At 41.4% G+C, this 19,421-nt stretch overlaps 3 protein-coding genes and 1 pseudogene across 9 annotated transcripts in view; 1 reads left to right on the forward strand and 3 right to left on the reverse strand.

The window, feature by feature from the left end:
* The window catches only part of GABPA (GA binding protein transcription factor subunit alpha), a 31,674-nt gene extending 31,228 nt beyond the window's left edge, over window positions 1–446 (reverse strand). Inside the window, exon 1 of the mRNA XM_025872575.2 lies at window positions 343–446. The gene's annotated coding sequence lies outside the window, so the exon portion shown is untranslated. The remainder of the gene's footprint in view (window positions 1–342) is intronic.
* Window positions 287–10,074, forward strand: ATP5PF (ATP synthase peripheral stalk subunit F6). Of its 5 annotated transcripts, none has more exons than XM_025872603.2 (5): window positions 460–553; window positions 1,017–1,264; window positions 4,099–4,275; window positions 9,211–9,374; window positions 9,939–10,074. In XM_025872603.2, exons 3-5 carry the CDS (start codon window positions 4,112–4,114, stop codon window positions 9,974–9,976), a joined length of 366 nt encoding a protein of 121 aa, XP_025728388.1. In that variant the 5' UTR covers window positions 460–553; window positions 1,017–1,264; window positions 4,099–4,111; the 3' UTR covers window positions 9,977–10,074. The 5 variants fall into 5 exon arrangements, with proteins under 5 accessions (XP_025728377.1, XP_025728372.1, XP_025728393.1 ...); XM_025872599.2 differs by having other exon boundaries at window positions 461–553; window positions 1,017–1,217; XM_025872592.2 differs by lacking the exons at window positions 460–553; window positions 1,017–1,264 and adding an exon at window positions 287–424.
* A 3,120-nt stretch (window positions 10,075–13,194) lies between these two features.
* LOC141372597 (ubiquitin-conjugating enzyme E2 D3 pseudogene) lies at window positions 13,195–16,882 on the reverse strand (annotated as a pseudogene).
* A 147-nt stretch (window positions 16,883–17,029) lies between these two features.
* The window catches only part of JAM2 (junctional adhesion molecule 2), a 60,664-nt gene continuing 58,272 nt past the window's right edge, over window positions 17,030–19,421 (reverse strand). For 2 of the 3 annotated variants that reach the window (XM_073891610.1, XM_073891597.1), the window contains one exon: window positions 17,030–19,371. In XM_073891610.1, coding sequence (XP_073747711.1) covers window positions 19,309–19,371 — 63 coding nt within the window. In that variant the 3' untranslated portion in view covers window positions 17,030–19,308. The remainder of the gene's footprint in view (window positions 19,372–19,421) is intronic. The other variant, XM_073891601.1, reaches the window with a different exon arrangement.

The following is a 19,421-nucleotide window of genomic DNA, read 5'->3' on the forward strand; positions in this document are numbered from 1 at the left end:
CCCCCCCTCCCGCCTCCCAGGCACCCCCGGGTCCGGGACTACAACTCCCAGCAGGTTGCGCGAAACGAACGCCCGAGGCAACGGAGGCTCACGAGGCACACGAGAGCCCAACGCCCCAATCCGGCTTTGTTTTACACTCTGACTTTCCGGGCATAATCATACACCTGAACAACCCCAAAGAACAGGATATTGACTTGGGTCCGGGAGGATTGAACTAGGGAAAAGGCCAGTCAAAGTGCGCATGCGTACACATGAAAGCTTCCAGGAGGTAAAGAGACAGCCGGTCAAGTTAGGCGAAGGAAAGATGGCGGAGGCTTCGCCAAGGGACCCGGAAGCACTTACCCTCTACTTCCTCCTCCTGTTTAGCTTCTGTCTCACCTAGAGCCGTCCGGTCGTAGACCGCCTCCGAGACGTTTCCTGTCCGGTGAGTGTCGACCGACTGAAACGGCGGCCCATAATGCATTGCGATGGCGGGCGGGTGGGGGCGGAGCCAGGGCCGGAAGTAGAACGGTCGCGGCCGCGGAGGCTCTGGCAGCTCGGGACTGAGTGCAAGGTGACTGGGAGGGTAGCTAGGCTAGCTTGGCCTCTTGGGACTCAAGATTCTGGGTTTCTCATGGCGCCTGGGCTGCCTAGGACCTCTGTCCTTCAGGAGAACAGAGTAGCCCTCTGTCCCGGGCACCTTCACCGCCTGGCCCAGGGTCACTGTTGACCTCGCCGCTTTTAGGCCTTGAAGTTTGCGGTGGACTCGGTGTTCAGGCCTGGCAATACCTGCTCTTAGGGCAAACCTGGGTGGCACGGGAGGCAGGGAGACCAGGGATTCATGTCCCCGCGGCCCAGCTGGGGCAGCCCAAGGTCATTCCCTTAGGGCGGGTCTGCAGCCTGGCCTGCCCTATCGGGGCGCACGGGAGATTGTGCCCAACTGCTTAAGGCAGAATGAGGGAAATGGGTGATAGTAATCTTAAAAGTTTGCATTCCACCTAAAAATAGTGCAGCTTTGTTTTCCACTCATTTCGCAGCCCATCCTACACCTCAACGCCAAGAAACGAGATGTTGACTGGGGGCCAAGGGGGTGCTTGAACTAGGGGTGAGGCCAAAGTTCGCAGGCGGGACAAAACAGGGTTTCCAGGAGAAGAAAGAGAACGGGTCGTTTAGGCGGGTTGTGGATTGACCTCAGGAATATGCGCGGAAGAGGCGGCGAAAGGACTCATCTGTGGCTGGTCAGTCATCTCCGTTAACTGGAGAACCGTCCACCCTCTCAGCACGGGTTCTCTGCGCATGTGTACCCTTTCTTGCTGTTGGCTTCTCGTGGCACCCCATAGTACTTGATTAGAGAACTTAACCACACTTGGTATTTTACACCTAGTTGTGTAATAACGTATCTTCTGCGTGACAGTGGACTGATAGTCCTGTGTTAATCAGTGAAAAAACAAAAAAGGAATAAAAAAAAAAGGGAATAAAACAAAAGGGAATAAAAGAGAAGGAACAAGTTTTGATAGATTATGTGTTCATTTTTTAGACAAGTTGAATTTGAGGACTTATGAAGGGAAGAGACCTGTTGGTTGTATGGATTTGGGGTTCAGGGAAAAGGCCAAACTTAGAGACGTGATTTGGAAATCATTAATACTTAGATGATGATAGAGGGGTGGCTGGCTGGCTCAGTCGATTGAGCATGCAACTCTTCATCTCATGGTGGTGAGTTCAGGCCCCACGATGGGTGTAGAGCTTACTTAAAAAAAAAAGTAGATGATAGAAATTGAAAAAATGAAAATGGATTTTACCGAGTAGGAATAACACAATTTTTGCAAGAGTCGGAGCAAATTAACTCTGGGAATATGGGCAATGTAATAACTTTCCTTAGACATGGTTTTATTACCTATAAAGGAGGGATAAGAACACTTTCCTCTAATTATTAACAGTATTACCCTAATGGTACAAAGAGAGAATATATATGTCAGTGCTTTGCAAAGTATTTTGGGCTGAACAAATGTTAGGTGACCTTATTGGTTACTGTTAGCATGTCCTTAAGTTTCCAGAAGGGAAAATATACCTTGAGTAGCACAATTTTTAAAATAGGTCTGTGTCCAGATTCTACTGTGTAACCTTGGGCCACATACTTAATCTCTAAGCCTTAGTTTCTGTGTATGTAAAATGGGAATGAGAGTAAGTAGCACCTTAAGGTTATTTGTTGTTTGCTTGTAGTCTTCTCAAGTATATTTCTCTGTGAGGTGTAAGCGTGATATATGGTGAATTCTTTAATTTCTTTAGATAGCTTGCTTTCATCCTGGTAGGTGAAGGATATTTTGTTTATTATGGGAGTTCTTTTGGTAGTTTTTATTTAAATTCTAGTTAACATACAGTGCAATATTGGTTTCGGGAGTAGAATTCAGTGATTCATCACTTACATGCAATACCTAGTCCTCATCATAACAAGTGCCCTCCCCCATAACTATCATCCATCTAGCCCATCCCCCAACCCAACCTCCCTCCATCAACCCTCAAGTTTGTTCTCTTCTTTTGGTGGTTTTTATGTGCGGGTCCAGGGCTTCTCAACCTTAGCACTATTGACGTTTTGGACCCGATATTTCTGTGTTGTGGGAAGGCGGTTATTATTTTTGTGATTGTTATTATATCCCTGGCCTTTACCCACTAGGGGCAAGTAACATCCAAGTCAGGACAAGTCAGGACAACCAAAATGTCAAAAATGTCAACTATCTCTTGGGGGATACTGCCACCCCTACTCAAGAACCACTGTGCTACTCTACAGTCTTCTAACTTAGTGCTTCTCAAACTCTTAGTGGTAGAGGACCATTTTTCCCCCAACCCTTGCAGCTACTTTGGAAGAATACAATAAAAATGAGTTACTGGAAAAATCAGATGAAAGACAGTAGGGTGAAGACACACAAATACAAACTGATTTATTCAACAAATATATATTACTATGTCACATTGCTATAAAAGTTTCAGTAATGATTCGTATACCACTGCTGGTCCACAGACCACACTTTGAGCACTTTAACAGAAGTTCAGTGTCAGGATGACAATGATTATTATTAACAGGTAATTTTGGAACGCCATGGGAATCATGTTAGCGTGATTTTAGAAATTTTACCAAGCTATATAGGTGTGAATCTTTTATTCCCATCCAACGTAAGGTTGAGTAAACTCTGTTTAATAGACAGCATCTTTCTTAACCTGAGGGAAATTTCTTCTCTAATTACGGCTTCCTTGTCTACTCCTTTTCTTTGGGAATTCTTGTTTGCATGTATTGTAATTTGGCATTTTTTTTTGCATTTGATCTTTCACAATACTAAATGAGATCTCAACTGAGATTGTCTTCTGTTTTATCTGCTGAAGTGTTTTAGTTAGAAAATCATGTATTTTAGTTTTCGGAAGTCTAAGGACTTGGAGATCTTTAAGTCCTTATTTTTCATTGTTTTATTGATTAGGTTGTACCGCCTGATTCTCTCTTGTTGGTGGGCTCCCTTGGGCTGGTTCTTTTGGACTTAGATGTGGTTGTTAAACTATTCTTGAATGCCTGGAATCCTGCAGTTGTAACAGACAGCAGTTTCCCCTGCTGTGGGGCCTGTGAAGTAGAAACTTCCAGGCCATCAATCCTGGCTGAGGCACAGATTATCTCCAGTCTCTGCTCAGCTCCCTTTTGGCCTTTTGAGGGGGTCAGGGAAAACTGGCACGTTAATTTGGGGGCCAGTGTTCTTTTCTGCCTTGGATGGGCAGTTTTCTAACATCCTACCTCAACTATGCCATGTGGTCCAAGACTAAGTTTATGGAGAAGAAACACCTCATCCCGGATTTTTGCTTTCTTTCTGCATTTAACCCAGCGCACAGGCCTGATTTGTTCCTAACTGCTCCTAGGACCCAGGGCCTTTTGGTTAAGAAGCAAAAAACTTGCAGTGGTGAGGGGAAGGGAGCTCTGGTCCAGTGACTGACTGTTCTTGGCATTCAGTGAGTTCTGGTATGATTTATGATTGAGTTCTGTAGCAGTTAGTGGAGTTAGATTCCCACTATGTGATAGATGTAGAGGTGTTTTACAATTATATGTATTTTAAAGTATATTAACATTCTGGTGCTTGTTTTCAGTAACAGAATCACCATGATTCTTCAGAGGCTCTTCAGGTTCTCCTCTCTCATTCGGTCTGCAGTCTCAGTTCATTTGAGGAGGAACATTGGTGTTACAGCAGTGGCATTTAATAAGGAACTTGATCCTGTACAAAAACTCTTCGTGGACAAGATTAGAGAATACAGAACTAAGCGACAGTAAGTGGGTAGATAATCAACCATGGTGTAAATATAAATATTCAAAGTATATAAGTTTTGAGATGGGGGTAAAAATTACTTGGTGTTTCAAAGTGTCTGAGATCTTCACTGGGCAGATCCCTGGTATGGAGGTTCATTAGGTGCTCTAAAAGAAGATAAAAATCTTGATGTTAAGTCCCAAATTTTATTTTTCTTATATGGGTTCCAAGGGAGAATTCCATTAAATCTATTGTCATTTTAGATATATCGTTATTATAATGTCATTTATTATAAAGTGGAGTCAGTTCTTAGAAGCACATGGGATCTTGGAAATCATTTAGGAACTATATTTGAAAAAACTAAGTCCCTTAGACATTAATTAGCCCAAAGTCATAAAACTAATCAGAGGAAAAACATCAGAATATTCTAACTCTTAATTTAGTGGCCTTTCTATGACATCATGATTTGGGGGGGAATGTATTAACACAGCATTTTTTTTTCTTTCTTTCTTTTTTTTTTTTTTTTTTTAAAGATTTATTTATTTATTTATTTGACAGGGACACAATGAAAGAGGGAACACAAGCAGGGGGAGTGGGAGAGGGAGAAGCAGGCTTCCCGCTGAGCAGGGAGCCCGATGCGGGGCTCGATCCCAGGACCCTGGGATCATGACCCGAGCCGAAGGCAGACACTTAATGACTGAGCTACCCAGGCGCCCCCACAGCATTTTTTTCTTTAATGCTATTTGCATAGTTACATATTTTTGGGAAGATCAAAGGACAAAAGACAGAAATGGCATAAAGCAAGTCTGGGATAAACATGATTGCAGAACCACACAGTTTTGGAGATAAATGATGACCTTAGCCATGAAATTCAACCCCCAAATCTTAGGAAAAGTAACATACATCAGTTCGGTGTTCTGTTTTATTTAGTTGTCTAGCATGTGCAAAGCACTGGGTATTAACTGTGGTGGGCCACAGAAAGAAGCCATATTGCATTTCCATAATCTTGAAATCTGATAAGTATAGAAAGCTTACAGGTATGTATAAAGTAATGTATAAGGTAAAATGGATTAGAGCTGAGGTAGTGACACGAGTCAGTGCTTGGGGAGTTCGCAGGAAGGAATGCTCCTTTCTAGCTGGAGGCAGTTTGGAAGGTAGCTTGCGAGAGTGATTGTTTTTATCTTGGCTTTGAAAGCACTGTTTGGGGTCCTTTATCCCTTTTGAGAATATGGATAGCTATGGATTATCCTCTCAGTTTAAAAAAAGTGAAGAATTTACTCACATGATTTTGTTTATAGCTTGAAAGTGTTCTCAAACCCATGGAAGGCCATCAGTAGACATCCATACCTAGCGGTCTCCCTCAGGTTGTGAACAATTGGTGTGAAGTTCAGACAGATAAATGGGAGTGGGCGGAGGACATCTTCTAGGAGGAAAGAATGGTGTGAGCTAAGGCATGAGAACTTGAAACCACAAAGTATATTTGGGAAATTGTGTCATGCTGTTTCCCAGGACTGTAGGGTATACAGGGAGCGTAGGGAGCAGTAAGAACAGGAATGGGTTTGAAATGAGGGGCTTAGGAGAGGCCTTGATTATAGCGGGGCAATTAGGTGTCATATGATAGGAACTGATGAGGAATTAAAGGTTTCTGAGCAGGATGGTGGGAGTGGAACAAGATTAAGAGTACTCTATTAGGGTAATTTAATCACAGTATTACAACAATTGGAATAAGTAGAAAAGGAAGACAGACAGGGTAGGAAAATGTAATAATCCAAGTATTGGTTGATGAGAATCTTACTTTATAGCAGTGGGAATATAAAAGTTACAGTCAAGACATTGAGAGACTGAGAACTGGTCTTGGTTATCTGGTGGAGAGACAGAGGAGAGGGAACCGTTAAAGAACTCTGAGACTTTGAGACTGGGCAACTAACAGAAAGGTTTTGTCCTTCTCAAAAACTAAGGAAGGAGAGAGCAAAGGGATTAAAACGAAATTCTGACAACAATCTTACAGAGCTTATCCTCATTTTATATTTGAGAAAAACAAGGCTAAAAGTTTAGAATTTGTCTAAAATCACAATGTTCAGTAAGCAGATGAGCAGGGCTGTTTGGGGAATGTGAGTGTCTCCTGTCCAGAGGTATTTTAGTGTCTTAGTATTGATGCTGTTTGTACTTCAGCTATCCAGTAAGTCAATCCTCAGGTGAACTCTTCTTATTTTTTTTCAAAGTAAACTTTACACCCAACGTGGGGCTCAAACTCAGGACCCTCAAGAGTTGCATGCCCTACCCACTGAGACAGCCAGGTGTCTCTGAGGTGTACTCAGTCTAAGGAGCCTATGGTTCATTCATTTGTGCATATGGTGTGGAGAAGTGTTCTGCGCATGGATTCTGGCCTGGAATGCAGCTCTGACACTTACTAGTGCTGTGACCTTGGGCAGGTTATTTAACCTCTGTACCTTATTCATAGTAAAGTGGGGATGATAATAACAGCACTGTTTCATAGGATGTTATTAAAATTGAGTGATTCAACAAATTAGTTTAGAGTAAGTGCTGAATAAATCTTCAGTATGTTTTAAGTCAAATAAACAAGTATCTTTTGAGTGTCTCCTTTGTTCTGGTCACCATGCTAAGTTCTGGGGATGTAGTAAGATGGGCTGGGAGACAGTTGAGGAGATAGGTGATACCTTGCCTCTTTTTCAGAAGAGTACATATTAAAGTTAAAACAGCCATCATCTATCAGTAACCAGTATATTGGTCGGGGCGCATGGGTGGCTCAGATGGTTAAGCGTCTGCCTTCAGCTCAGGTCATGATCCCGGGGTCGTGGGATTGAGCCCCACATCGGGCTCCTGGCTCAGCAGGGAGCCTGCTTCTCCTCCTCCCTCTGCCTCTCTCCCTGCTCAGGCTCTGTCCTCTCTCTCTCTCTCTCACTGTATCTCTGTGTCGCAGATGAATAAAGAAAATCTTAAAAAAAAAAAAAAAAAAAAAGTAACCAGTATATTGGTGAGACTGGCTGGCTCCTCTCAAAGCAGTTTCTAAACTTGTGGTCCCAGAGCTGGAAGACAGTCATTAAAGTATCTGGTTGAAGGCTCTTATCTAGACCTGCAATGTCTGTTTCATTAGCTATTATCCACATGTGACTATTGAAATCTAATTATAATTAATTAAGTATGAATAAAAATTCAGTTCCTCAGTCACTTTAGTCACATTTCTAGTGTTCACTAGCCAGATTTTGCTAGTAGCTACCTTATGAGACAGTGTAGATAACAGAGCATGTTTGTCATTATAGAAGGTTCTATTGCATGGGCTGATCTAGAAGAAAATTGGGTCCATGACAACAAACATTAACAAGTTCTTAAATTAGAGTTGTTTCTGTATTTTTTGTGGAAATTCTGTAACATAAGTAAGGCCCTATACTTTTATCATAGTCATATGTGAAAATATTATTACCCTTCCTGGAATTCTCACTTAAAAAGTTTATTGTTCATTGGTAGGCAGGCAGTAACATAACAAACAGAATTTACGCAAAGAATTAGTTAGATCTCATTGGCCCCACTGCTGGTCTGTGATGCTATATTTATCTTCCCAAAGCACACCTCTAATGTTGTCATTTTATTCCTTAGTAAATAAAATACAAACTCCCAGACTTAACATTCCAGGCCTCCCATGACCTGGGTCCTGCTGGCTTTTCCATCTAGATGGCTTATGTTCTCCACATATAGCTAGATCTTTATTACCTCCATATCTTTGCTTTTTTAGTCTTAGAATGTATGAAATTAAAATCTGACCCAAATGAATGATTTGTCACATATGCCACCTTTTTAAGATGAAATTTTTCCCAATTAGCTCAGCAAAAGTGCGTTCTCTTCAGCTTGAGTAGCTGTTTGATAGTCTGTCTTTGAAGTTTATCAATAACTTTTCTTTTTAAAGATTTTATTTATTTATTTGGGGGAGAGAGAGGGAGAGGGGGAGAAAGCATGAGAGGGGAGAAGGTCAGAGGGAGAAGCAGACTCCCTGCTGACTAGGGAGCCTGATGCAGGACTCCATCCTGGGACTCCGGGATCATGACCTGAGCCGAAGGCAGTTGCTTAACCAACTGAGCCACCCACGTGCCCTGAAGTTTATCAATAACTCTTACAGCACAAATGTTTCTAAACATGTTATTTTTTTTCCTAAACAGCAAAATCTCTGAGGTAGGAAATTTTTTGCTGAGACCTTTTAGAAGCCATTTAGTGATGGCTGATTTAAATCAGGTAATAAAAAGAGAACACTTTTATTGACCACTATGTCATCTCACTATGTGCCAGGTCCTATATTAAGTAGTACATGTGCATTATCTCTCTAATTCTCATAACACCACCATTAGGTAGGACCTTTAGTTTTAGATGTGGAAACTAAAATTTTAGAGCACTTCATGCCTTGCTCCAGTTTATGCAGTTTTAATACATTATAGAGCTGATTCAAGCAGAAGCAGTCATTGACTCCAAGAGCCCATGGACTTAACCATCATATCTTACAGCAACTTAGACCTCAAGAGATTCTGACTTAATAAACATCCTTGATAATCCAAACCTTGCATGTTAGAAGTTTGAAGTTGCCTTGTTTATGTGAAACATCATAAAAAAAGTTTGAGTTGAAATTCAAATGGATAGGGTGCCTGGGTGGCTCAGTTGGTTAAGCGACTGCCTTCGGCTCAGGTCATGATCCTGGAGTCCCGGGATCGAGTCCCACATCGGGCTCCCTGCTCGGCAGGGAGTCTGCTTCTCCCTCTGACCCTCTTCCCTCTCGTGCTCTCCTCTATCTCTCATTCTCTCTCTCAAATAAATAAATAAAATCTTTAAAAAAAAAAAAAAGAAATTCAAATGGATATACTTTTTTTCAGAAAGAGTATTTGTCCCATGTGAATACTTTTAAAAGATCTATTGAAACTTGATGGTGAGAAGTAATTTTGTTTTTGTAAACTAGTGTACAAGATGAGTTTTTACCTGCTCGTTTACACAACAGGGCATCTGGAGGACCCGTTGATATTGGCCCAGAGTACCAGCAAGACCTAGAGAGGGAGGTTTTTAAGCTTAAGCAAATGTATGGTAAAGCAGACATGAATACGTTCCCGGACTTCAAATTTGAAGGTAAGTGTTTTTAATCATGGATTCAGTCTTGTGGGAGATTATTTTAAGTTGAGCATATTTCTACTTTATACTTACTTGGATTGTTCAGAGGATTAAATGACAATCACACGTAAATTTATTAGGACAGTGACGTTTGCATGAGAAGCTCTGGTATAAATGTTTGGCATTGGTATAGGAGATCATATAACAGGTTAAATGGTGGGGTTCTGAAATCAAACTCCCTGATCTTGAATCTTAACAAGATCACCTATGAAGTGTGATCTTGGATAGTTAACTGGTTAACTGGTGACTGTTTGTCACCTGATCTTTGGGGAGAATTATATCTTCTTTGTGGTGGTTGTAATTAAATGACATAATGTATGTGAGATCAGTTAATAGGGAGCCTGGTTTATAGTAAGTGCTGAATAAATCTTTAGCAATTGTTATGTTTCCATGTAGGAGTTTAAAAACAGTATTCACTAAAAAAAAATCAGGAGATTGATGAGTTAAATGTTAAAGCCTTCTATGTAATGCATTTTACTGCAATATGGCTAAGCCTGAACCTTTTTTTTTTCCTTTTCTTAGATCCTAAATTTGAAGTCATCGAAAAACCCCAGTCCTGAAGAAAGAATGTAAAATTTATTTGGTAACTTGTCCTAGATTAGTTGTACAACTGTATCAGAATAAACATACATTTCTCAGCTGTCAAGTGTTCTTTTAATTCTGATTCCAAATAAATTATTTGGTGATGTTGGGTGTACAGTTGAGTGTATTGAATTCTGTGTCTCGGCGTCATTTTTAAATCCTCCCATTGAGTTACAATGAATCAGGTGGAGACCTTGGATAAATTGGCTACAACTTGCCCATAACCGGCCAGACTCTAGTCTGTGCAGGGCTACCTTTTAGTCGTGGAGACTTCCTGAGGAGAGCCACTCTGACCTAAGGAATGTTTGCTGCAGAAGGATGTTACATCCGCTCCCAGAATATAAAGAAATGGCTTATAAACCTTTTATTATAACTTTTCCAGGAAACTCAAGTTAAGTTCGAACATAAACAGGAGCATCCATTGTGTTTTAACTACCATCTCCTCAAATACTAACTGCTTTTATCCTAATAGCCCGGGGCCCTCTCTTCCCTTGCAGTTTATGATCAGAGGCTAGTACTGTGCTCCACAGACAGCGGAAGGAAAGCTGAGAGTGGGGTGGGGGTTCTCCAAAGGAACTCCTTTGGAAGATGAAGCCGTATGGTGTGGTTTTGCCCAAGTGATGGAAGACCCAGCAAATAATGCACTGGATAGGTGACCTAACAGGCATGTCAAAATCTCAGTTACTGTAGATGGCTCATTTAGCTCATTTCAGAAGAATAGATTTTTACTGTGTTGTGCCAGTCTAGCTGAAATCAGACCCACTTAGGAATACCTTTTCCAAAAGACCTATAAACATTTCCTAATGATAATAGCTGTGATTAAACTAGTAAGATGTGCAGAATTGGAATTGGGGAAAGCAGTAGGAAGAAACAGCCCAGTTTCTTCAAATGATGCTAAGCAATGACAGTTCACTTCAACTACGTTTATTTAAATAATTGTAGATATTGAAACAGTTTGATGTTTGATTATGGTAAGGTAATTGAAGAAGTCTAGTTGCTCAGGTCTTTTCTCTAACTTCCACCGAAACAACACCCACCTGTGGCAGGCGAGGTGCCTTGGAGTCCATAGTGCAACTGCCCGTCTAGAGAAGGGCCTGACCCTTGTCAGCACACGCTTCACCTCCCTTATACTCCCCTCACTTCCCCACTTGGTTTAGTTATTTTACCTTTTATAATTTCACACCTACTTTCTCATACACTTTTTAAAAATCTGTCTTGCAACTATTTGGAGTTTGCTGGAACATCCCAGTCTCTTCATTCTGTAAACATAAGGATTCTGTTTGTGATTGACTATAAGAACACTGTGTTAAGTACCTTACTCCCCTGCCCTACATCATAGGGCTTTTATTACTAACTTCTGACCCGGAAAGTGCCTTTTTCTCCAGCTGGATGTGAAAGCCCTTATCTGCAGAGCCCCTTCCTCTCTGGTGAGGCTGCCACGACTCTGCAACTCCAGCCCTTCTCCGCCACTTTGGTTGGCCAGTGCACGCCTTATCCTGGACTTAACACCTTAGATGTTTGTCACAAACAACCTCAACCTTCTAGGCTTTAGTGCTGAAAATGGCTTTTCTCCCATGCCTGGTGTTACAGGTTGAATTGTGTTCCCCTAAAATTCATTTGCGGAAATCCTAAGCCCCAGGTTCTCACAATGTGGTTGTATTTGGGAATAGGACTTCTAAAGGGGATTAAGTAAAAATTGGGTCTTTAGGGTGGGCCTGAATCCAATCTGACTAGCATTCTTAAGAGGAAATCTGAGTTGAAAAGTACAGAGAACTGGAAAGGGACATAATGTCTGTTACTTACCTAGGGTTAGCTTTAATAATAAGCAAAGAGGGCTTCTGTTTCGGGCAATTCTTACTTAAATCCATCTAGTGTAGGATTTTTTGGTGTTAGCGATTACTAGTTCTTTGCTGCCCTTGCTGTAGTGGGCTTATAAATGCTGGCTGTCTCTGGTTAGGTGCTGTGTGCATAAGTTCTTGGGGGGCTCTGTGGACTAGGAAGTCTTCCCATTGCACAGATTACCCTAAGTGGGAGGTCCACTCCAACTCATCTCTTCCAAACTCCCCTCTGTTCCCATCCCAGTGGTGCAGTCTTGTTTCAGATGTTTTATCTCAGTAAGACACTGGCAAGAGCCTCAAGGCCCACTGCTTTCAATGATGCCTACTCACCATGAGAAATTCATACATCCTTGCCCTAAGAAATCATGGGAAAATAGGTGCTTCACCATTCCCCTGCTGTCTTCCTTAATATCTTTTTCCAATTCTTTCTCCCTGCTCAAATAGCTATTTCCTTCTTGGCAGCCACCTTCAGTTTTTGCAAGTGATTCTCTTCAAAATTCTCTAATTTTAAAGAATTTAAAATTCTTTAATTCTAATTGCCTTGGGGGATGAGTCAGGTAATAGAATGTACAATTTGGACAAATTCATTTTGTCTCACAGTTTGGACAATTCATTCTCTCTGTCTCCATTCCTTCCCACCCTCAATCCATCCATACACACTTTATAAGAGCTTGTGTGGTAGGGAAAAGGGAGAGGACCGGGGTAGCACCATGATCTTCGTGAACATCAAAGGGGGTATTTGTACCTTAGAAAATGTACTTGTCTTTGGCCTTCGGGCAACAGAAGATGTCCCAATCAACATTCTGTTAACATGAATGTACCATATCTTTATGTATAATACTTTTTCTCATGTTTTTGGCTATATGTTATCCTAAAATTTAGAAAAACCATTTTCTTGACCTATAGTAACTTTAGTATAATTTTTACTAGTTAAATATTTGGAAAGAAATTGAGTTTGAGAATGAAAAGTCACATGGGAAGGGCAGCTTGAGAAATCCAACCACAGATCTTAGGAAGCTTCAGTTTTTACACCGTCTTTAGGAATCACTCAGAGGTAGCACATTCAAAGTTAAAAACATTATGAGGTGGACCTTTAAGACCATCCACCCTCAATTTTAGAGAACTTAAACAAGTCCTTTGTTGACACAACTATTCACTTATTTTGAGAGCATTTTCTTAGTAGAAAGCATAAAGACTTTTTTTTTAAAGATTTTTTTTATTTATTTGACAGAGAGAGACACAGCGAGAGAGGGAACACAAGCAGGGGGAGTGGGAGAGGGAGAAGCAGGCTTCCCACCGAGCAGGGAGCCCGATGCGGGGCTCGATGCGGGGCTCGATGCGGGGCTCGATGCGGGGCTCGATGTGGGGCTCGATGTGGGCTCCATCCCAGGACCCCGGGATCATGACCTGAGCCGAAGGCAGACACTTAACGACTGAGCCACCCAGGCGCCCCAAGCATAAAGACATTTTATAGTCTAGTATGTCTTGGTACTTTTTTTAAAAACAATAAAAACAAATAAAAATACAGCATATTTTTAAAAGTCATAAACAAGAGTAAATAGAAAGTGTTAAACGAAATCCAACTGAAGAAATCTTAAAGACCTTAGTGGCTTTATTTGACAATTTATGAACCAGGGAGCATCCAGTCTAACAAATAGAAAAGTGCCCTGAAGAGCTATACAAAATGACTTTTATAGGCAGAAGGAGGTGGGACAAGGAAGTTACAAGCAGAGTGGATTGGCTGTGGCAAGGTCACCTTCCTTTAGGGGACCGGAGGGGTCTATGGGGCAGATTACCTCACTAGCCAGACCAGGCAATTCCAGATTGACTGGTTTTAGATGCCACTGCTGGGAGAGGTTGAAACTCTAGTTAAGTTTGGTATTAAAGTTTTGGTTTGATGATTTGGACTTAGCACAGATGTCTCCATTTTAGAGTATGTTGTCTCTCTTTTTTTTGGTTTATGCAACTTTATTGAAGAAAAATATATCGATTGCTAGCAGAGCTATTAGTTGATTACTCATCCATTGACAACTTGCCTCATCTATTCAGTGCTATATTAAACAGTGTATTGGAAGATAGATTAACTAATAGCTCCAAGCCTCCTAACAATTTAAATGAGAATTACAAAATGTTTGAGACCCTATTTTGGCATACAAAAGGTGTTTGACTTCCAATTTCCATTCTCTGTAGAACAAAAACAGGTCATTCCTTTATTGACATGCATAAAATACATCACATTTTCTGTTCTGCTGATGCTATAAATTCAATACCAATTCTCCAGCCACATCAGTTATGAGCATAAAATGTATCATGTAGGGCGCCTGGGTGGCTCAGTTGGTTAAGCGACTGCCTTCGGCTCAGGTCATGATCCTGGAGTCCTGGGATCCAGTCCCACATCGGGCTCCCTGCTCAGCAGGGAGTCTGCTTCTCCCTCTGACCCTCTTCCCTCTCGTGCCATCTCTCATTCTCTCTCTCTCAAATAAATAAATAAAATCTTTAAAAAAAATGTATCATGTAACCTCAAATCTCTAACAGTGGAAAGCTTAAAAAAAAGACTGGATGCTAGAATAATGCTGCTTCCTTTGATGTGACAACTGAGCATCCATCTCCCTCCCCCTCAGATGATTTCTTCAGCATTTTAGAGCAGTGAGGAATGGTTTTAGTCTCATAACCAAGTTAGAGTGAAGACATTGGCCACATAATACACATGCTCCATTTTTTAAAAAATTCTGAATCTTGGGCAACTGTTCTCTTGTAACTACTTTACAGTTTCTAAAAGCAGTTATTGTCCAAAGCTGGAAGAACTTAAGTCTTCTCAGATGAGCGTGTGATTGAATGAGGTAGGTAAACAAAAAATAAAATTAAAAAAGATGAGGTCTGATAGGGGAGCAGCCGGATAAGAAAATCAAAAAAAGGAACAGTAATTTAAAGTTTATTCCAGCTATAATGCAGGTTCTTCTGACTTTAAGGTAGCATCACATGGCATACTTCTGAGTACATTCCCGAGATATTCTGTTGTACTTATCTCTGTCTGTTTTATAGATCCGTGCAATCTCTGGCTATAGGGGGTCATCTGGGTTTGGATCACATAGCAATGAACAAATGGATAAAAGAACTTTAGAAATAGTTAAAGCAGGAGACCACTGTGATCTTAGAATATCGAGACAAATGCTGCCTTTACTGTCAATATTTGGATGATAACTTCTTGTTGTAAATGCAACCTTAGGTGGTTTGAAGGGCTAGTCTGTGGGAAAATGAATTGTCAAAAAGAATACACCGCCTTGATATGGCCTGTCATTAGGTCCCATAATTGTGGCTTGCCAATGAAACATGATCATCCCCAAATGGACCTGCAGACCATTGTGCTGGAGGGTCACGGGCCAAATCACTAAGTTCCTTATTAATCCGTTTCAGCGCCCTAGTCTGCTTTTCGTCTGGTTCCTCACTCTCTCGGTGTGTGCTCAAAGGTCCGGCCAAAACTCTTGATTATCCGGGCAGCAGGGAAGGATTGTCTCTTCCTCTCACACCGGCTCTGCCAGACACAGGCGCAGAGGGGCCAGGGCCTCCCTCAAGCTGCGGCCTCCTCCCTGCGCGGCAGCTGGTGCCTCCCCGGCCCCACGGGGCTCACGCGCCCGACACTAGAGTACGCTGTCTCTTTTTTAACAGTATCGTCAACAAATAAAAATGTACAGTTTACTTTGAATTTCCTGACCAGCTATTACTACTAAAAGTGTCCCAAACTCTTATAGAACAAAGGATGGAAAATTAGGATGGAAAACTGGAAACAAGAAACAAAGGATGGAAAATTAAATTTTAAAATTTGAAAGTTGGAAAAGTATCTTAAGATCTTTTTAAGAACTGCGTGGGAATGGATGCCTAATAACAAAGGAGCGGGAGAAGAGGGAAAGAGTTTCTGCCCAGCTTTAATTCATGGAGCAATAATTTGTGTCACTTTGCATAATAAATGAACTGGATTATAATAACATTGCAGAATACAATACTTTATTAATAATATAAATCTGTGGAGAAATTTTATCAATATTTTCTTAGTTGCCCTTTCACAAGTGCTCTTGGTTTTTAAAAATTCATTCAGCATTTATTAGATACCAACTACACATCAGATACTATTTAATACATGCATAGTGTATTATGAAATAAAAACCAATAATTGCCATTAAAAAATCAACCAAGTGCTATGGAGACTCAAAGAAGAAACTTCTTCCAGCGGGAGGAATGAGGGAAAGCCTCATAGAGAAGGTGAAATTTGAGCTGTCCCTTAAATAGTAAATAGATTTTACCAATTTTGTTGATCAGGAGAATCAGCATTCCAGGGGAGGAAAACATTGCGTTCTTGAAATAAAATGACCCTAGTTCAGTTTGACAGGTGCATAAGGCAAGCAAAGTAGAACAGTGGAACATTTGGCTAGATAGAAAGGTTGTGACAATAGGACGAGACGTGTATGTGAGGGGGCGGGGGAAGCCCTGAACTCCCGCCTAAGGAACTTAACCCCCACGGAAAAAAGCGGAAGATTTTTAGCAAGGGGAAGGGCGAAAAGGGAGAAGGGGACTGCTTGCTCTAGAAGTCCTGACTAAGAAGAGAGCGTATTTGAGGGAGGAAGGTCCCAGAAGATAAGGCTTGAGATAGTAACAAAGGCCTGAGTGAAAAGGATGACAGCAGTGACAGTCCCGGAATGAGCCAGCGCAGGGCGGAGTGATGAGTAAGGGGAGGTAGAAGCTGGGCAGATGTAGAGACAGGAATGGTAGGAGTGCTAGCATTTAAGTGTATTCATCATGGTTAGCTTCAACATTAAAAAAAATAAGAAGAAGATTAGAGATTTGGGCGTCCGTGGTGAGGGGAGAGTGGATGAGAACAGAACGGCCCACCACAGCACTGAGCCTGGGCTGTGCGGACAGGGAAGACGGAACAGTGTTACCAGCTGTGAGCCTACGGAGGGGTCCACTTGCCAGAGGTTACTAAGGGTGAAGGGGAGGTGTGGCACCAGAGGAGAACTTAAGAAGTTAAAAGGAATGTAAATTTAAATTTAAAAGGAGCTAAGTAAAACACCCAGTGTGAACATCCTGCATCACACGGACCTGGGTCTTGTAAACCGAGAGTCCTCATTTACCTCCCTGAACTTGGTGGACTGACGCTGAGTCTCAGATTCCTTGTCTGCCAGTGATGACATGACCAGCTTTATTTTTAAAAAATATATATTTACTTAAGCGAGAAAAAGAGAGCGCGCGCTAGGGGAGACGGGTGGAGAGACAGGAAGAGAGAGAATCTTGAGCAGGCTCCACGGGGCTCCATCTCACTCCCCTGAGATCACGACCTGAGCCGAAATCAAGAGTCAGGCGCTTAACTGAGGGAGCCACGCAGGTGCCTCGTGGTATATAATATCGTTGAGATGAATGAGATTGTATACACCCTCACCTCCGTCTGCCCCCGGCAGACATATATAAAATGTTCAATAGTTTTGACTTTTTCTTTGCAGAGCATTTTCGTCTGCATTTGAGAGGTTGGCAGGCATCCAGAGAAAGATGAGATTCTAATCTTAAGCAGCTAAAGAGCTAGCCTTGTAGCTACAGATGGTAGAGGGTGTAGTTTCCCGGGTTTTGCTGAACAATAGGTGGATGACTCTTGCCCTGCACCAGTTAAATGGGTCTAAAAAGTTGAACAAGTTTTTTTTGTTAATGTAGCCTTTAATCAAACAAAAGCACTCGTGAGATGAAGGAAGTTCTTTGCAAAGTTGTACTAAAACAATTGTTCCACATTTAGTTAGGTTAAACCTCCCACTAAAAATAAATTAAATCTAGTTACAAAAGCAACAATGATAATTAAAACAGAAGTTGCTATTAGAGATTTCAGAGCCCTAATCCTTATACAACACAACTTCACTGCAGGAAAATAAAATCAAAATGCTCTATGAATTATAATGAGGTTTTACCAATTGTTAATATTCAAGTCCCTCAAAAGCAAATGGAAAACACAAGTCCAGACACAAGTGGATATAATATTGAGCACAATATTATATTGTATCCTTTGTGTGGGAGAAGGTATTCTCCACACAACGATTTCTACTTAGCTACATACAATATATTAAGATAATGTATAATATATATTTAACTCAAAGAAAGTGTTATATGTTAATACTTTATAAGATGAATCCTCTAGCCAAGTGGATCAGAAGCTTTCATCTGTTAGTAAAGCTAAGGCACTATGTGTTTTTCCCCACAATATAGATTTGTGTCATTTAAATTGAAGAAATTGATCTTATGTGATGGTAGGTATGCCTGAGGAGCCATCTTTATTCTTCTTTTTTTTCTTTAAGTAGGCTCCAAGCCCAGCAAGGAACCCAATGCAGGGCCCGAATTCACAACCCTGAGATCAAGACCTGAGCTGAGATCAAGAGTCGGACACTTAACTAACTGAGCCACCCAGGCACCCACTGAAGGGCCAACTTCGAGACTCACATATACTCTTGACACTTGGCAATGCAAGAAGAAAGCATTCCTCATACCAAAGCAAATCAAAGCATGAGCAACATTTAGCTTAATTTTTGCAAAAGTTTATAGACAGGTGTTTTTCTCGTGCTTCACCACCAGGAGTTGAGAAACCATGTATAGGAGCCATATCCTGTCTGTGCCTGCTGTTTTTACAAATAAAGTTTTATTGGAACACAAACATGCCATTTGTTTATTATTGTCTATGCCTGCTTTTGTGCTGCAAAGGCAGAGTTGAGTAGTTGTAACAGGCCAGTATGGCTTAAAATATCTAGTATCTGGCCCTTTATAGAAAATGTTGGAAGGAGTCTGGTGAGAAGCACCCAGTGCCACAGACAAGTGGGGCACAAGGTATAGTCTGACAACAGGCATCTTCCCAGGGACCTGGTGTGGTGTCCAGGTACATGCTAGTGCTTAAGCCGTTTGTCCAGTAAATCCTGGGACTTGCTTTGTCTGAGGGGAAAAAAGAATGGACTCCTTTAAAAGCAGCTTAACCATGCTCAAAGTTGACAAATTTTGTGAGTAACCTTTTCATCCAGATTTGCCCAGAACTAGAAATCCCCTACCCATATTTTATCACCCATATTTTACATGAATTGAATAAGCACACTAAGTTATAGAAGATTATGCTTTTTTAACACAGTCTCATTGCTCTTACTATTACACGGATCATTAGAATTTTCACTCTGTAACCCTAGCTTGGACGCCGTTATGATTAATCAGTGGAGAAACCAGATGATGAGACCGATTTTTCATTTCAGCCAGTGTTTCTCCTGTGTCTTCTATGTATCAAGCAGGGCACAGGTGTAGGGCACAGTCCCTTCTCCTCTCTATATCCCCAGCTCTGCAATAAGCAGGATTGGCCAGCAAGGGACTCGGCCCAGCCCAGAATTTCACTGCATGGTTTTCAGAGAAAATTATTTGAAAATCGATATGAAGTTACCATCAGGCAGAGAAAGGTATCTGCAAGGTTATGTGTGGAGGGTCCAGTGATGAGTTCTGAGGTCAAGGTCCCTGATCCTCTTCAAAGGGGTCTTAGAGGAAGGAAAGAGCAAAAAACAACTCAAGTGAAATAAGACACTTG

The sequence above is a fragment of the Callorhinus ursinus genome, unplaced genomic scaffold (assembly GCF_003265705.2).
Source record: "Callorhinus ursinus isolate GAN/ISIS: 27379988/994484 unplaced genomic scaffold, GSC_fseal_2.0 scaffold1, whole genome shotgun sequence".
NCBI classification, from domain to species: Eukaryota; Metazoa; Chordata; class Mammalia; order Carnivora; family Otariidae; genus Callorhinus; species Callorhinus ursinus.

Bases quoted from the DNA above. Each gene is read 5' to 3' on its own strand.
- ATP5PF (XM_025872592.2), top strand. From the start codon at position 4,112: ATGATTCTTCAGAGGCTCTTCAGGTTCTCCTCTCTCATTCGGTCTGCA. The intron at 4,276-9,210 runs GTAAGTGGGTAG...TTTGTAAACTAG, and splicing joins GAATACAGAACTAAGCGACA to TGTACAAGATGAGTTTTTAC. The intron at 9,375-9,938 runs GTAAGTGTTTTT...TCCTTTTCTTAG, and splicing joins CCCGGACTTCAAATTTGAAG to ATCCTAAATTTGAAGTCATC.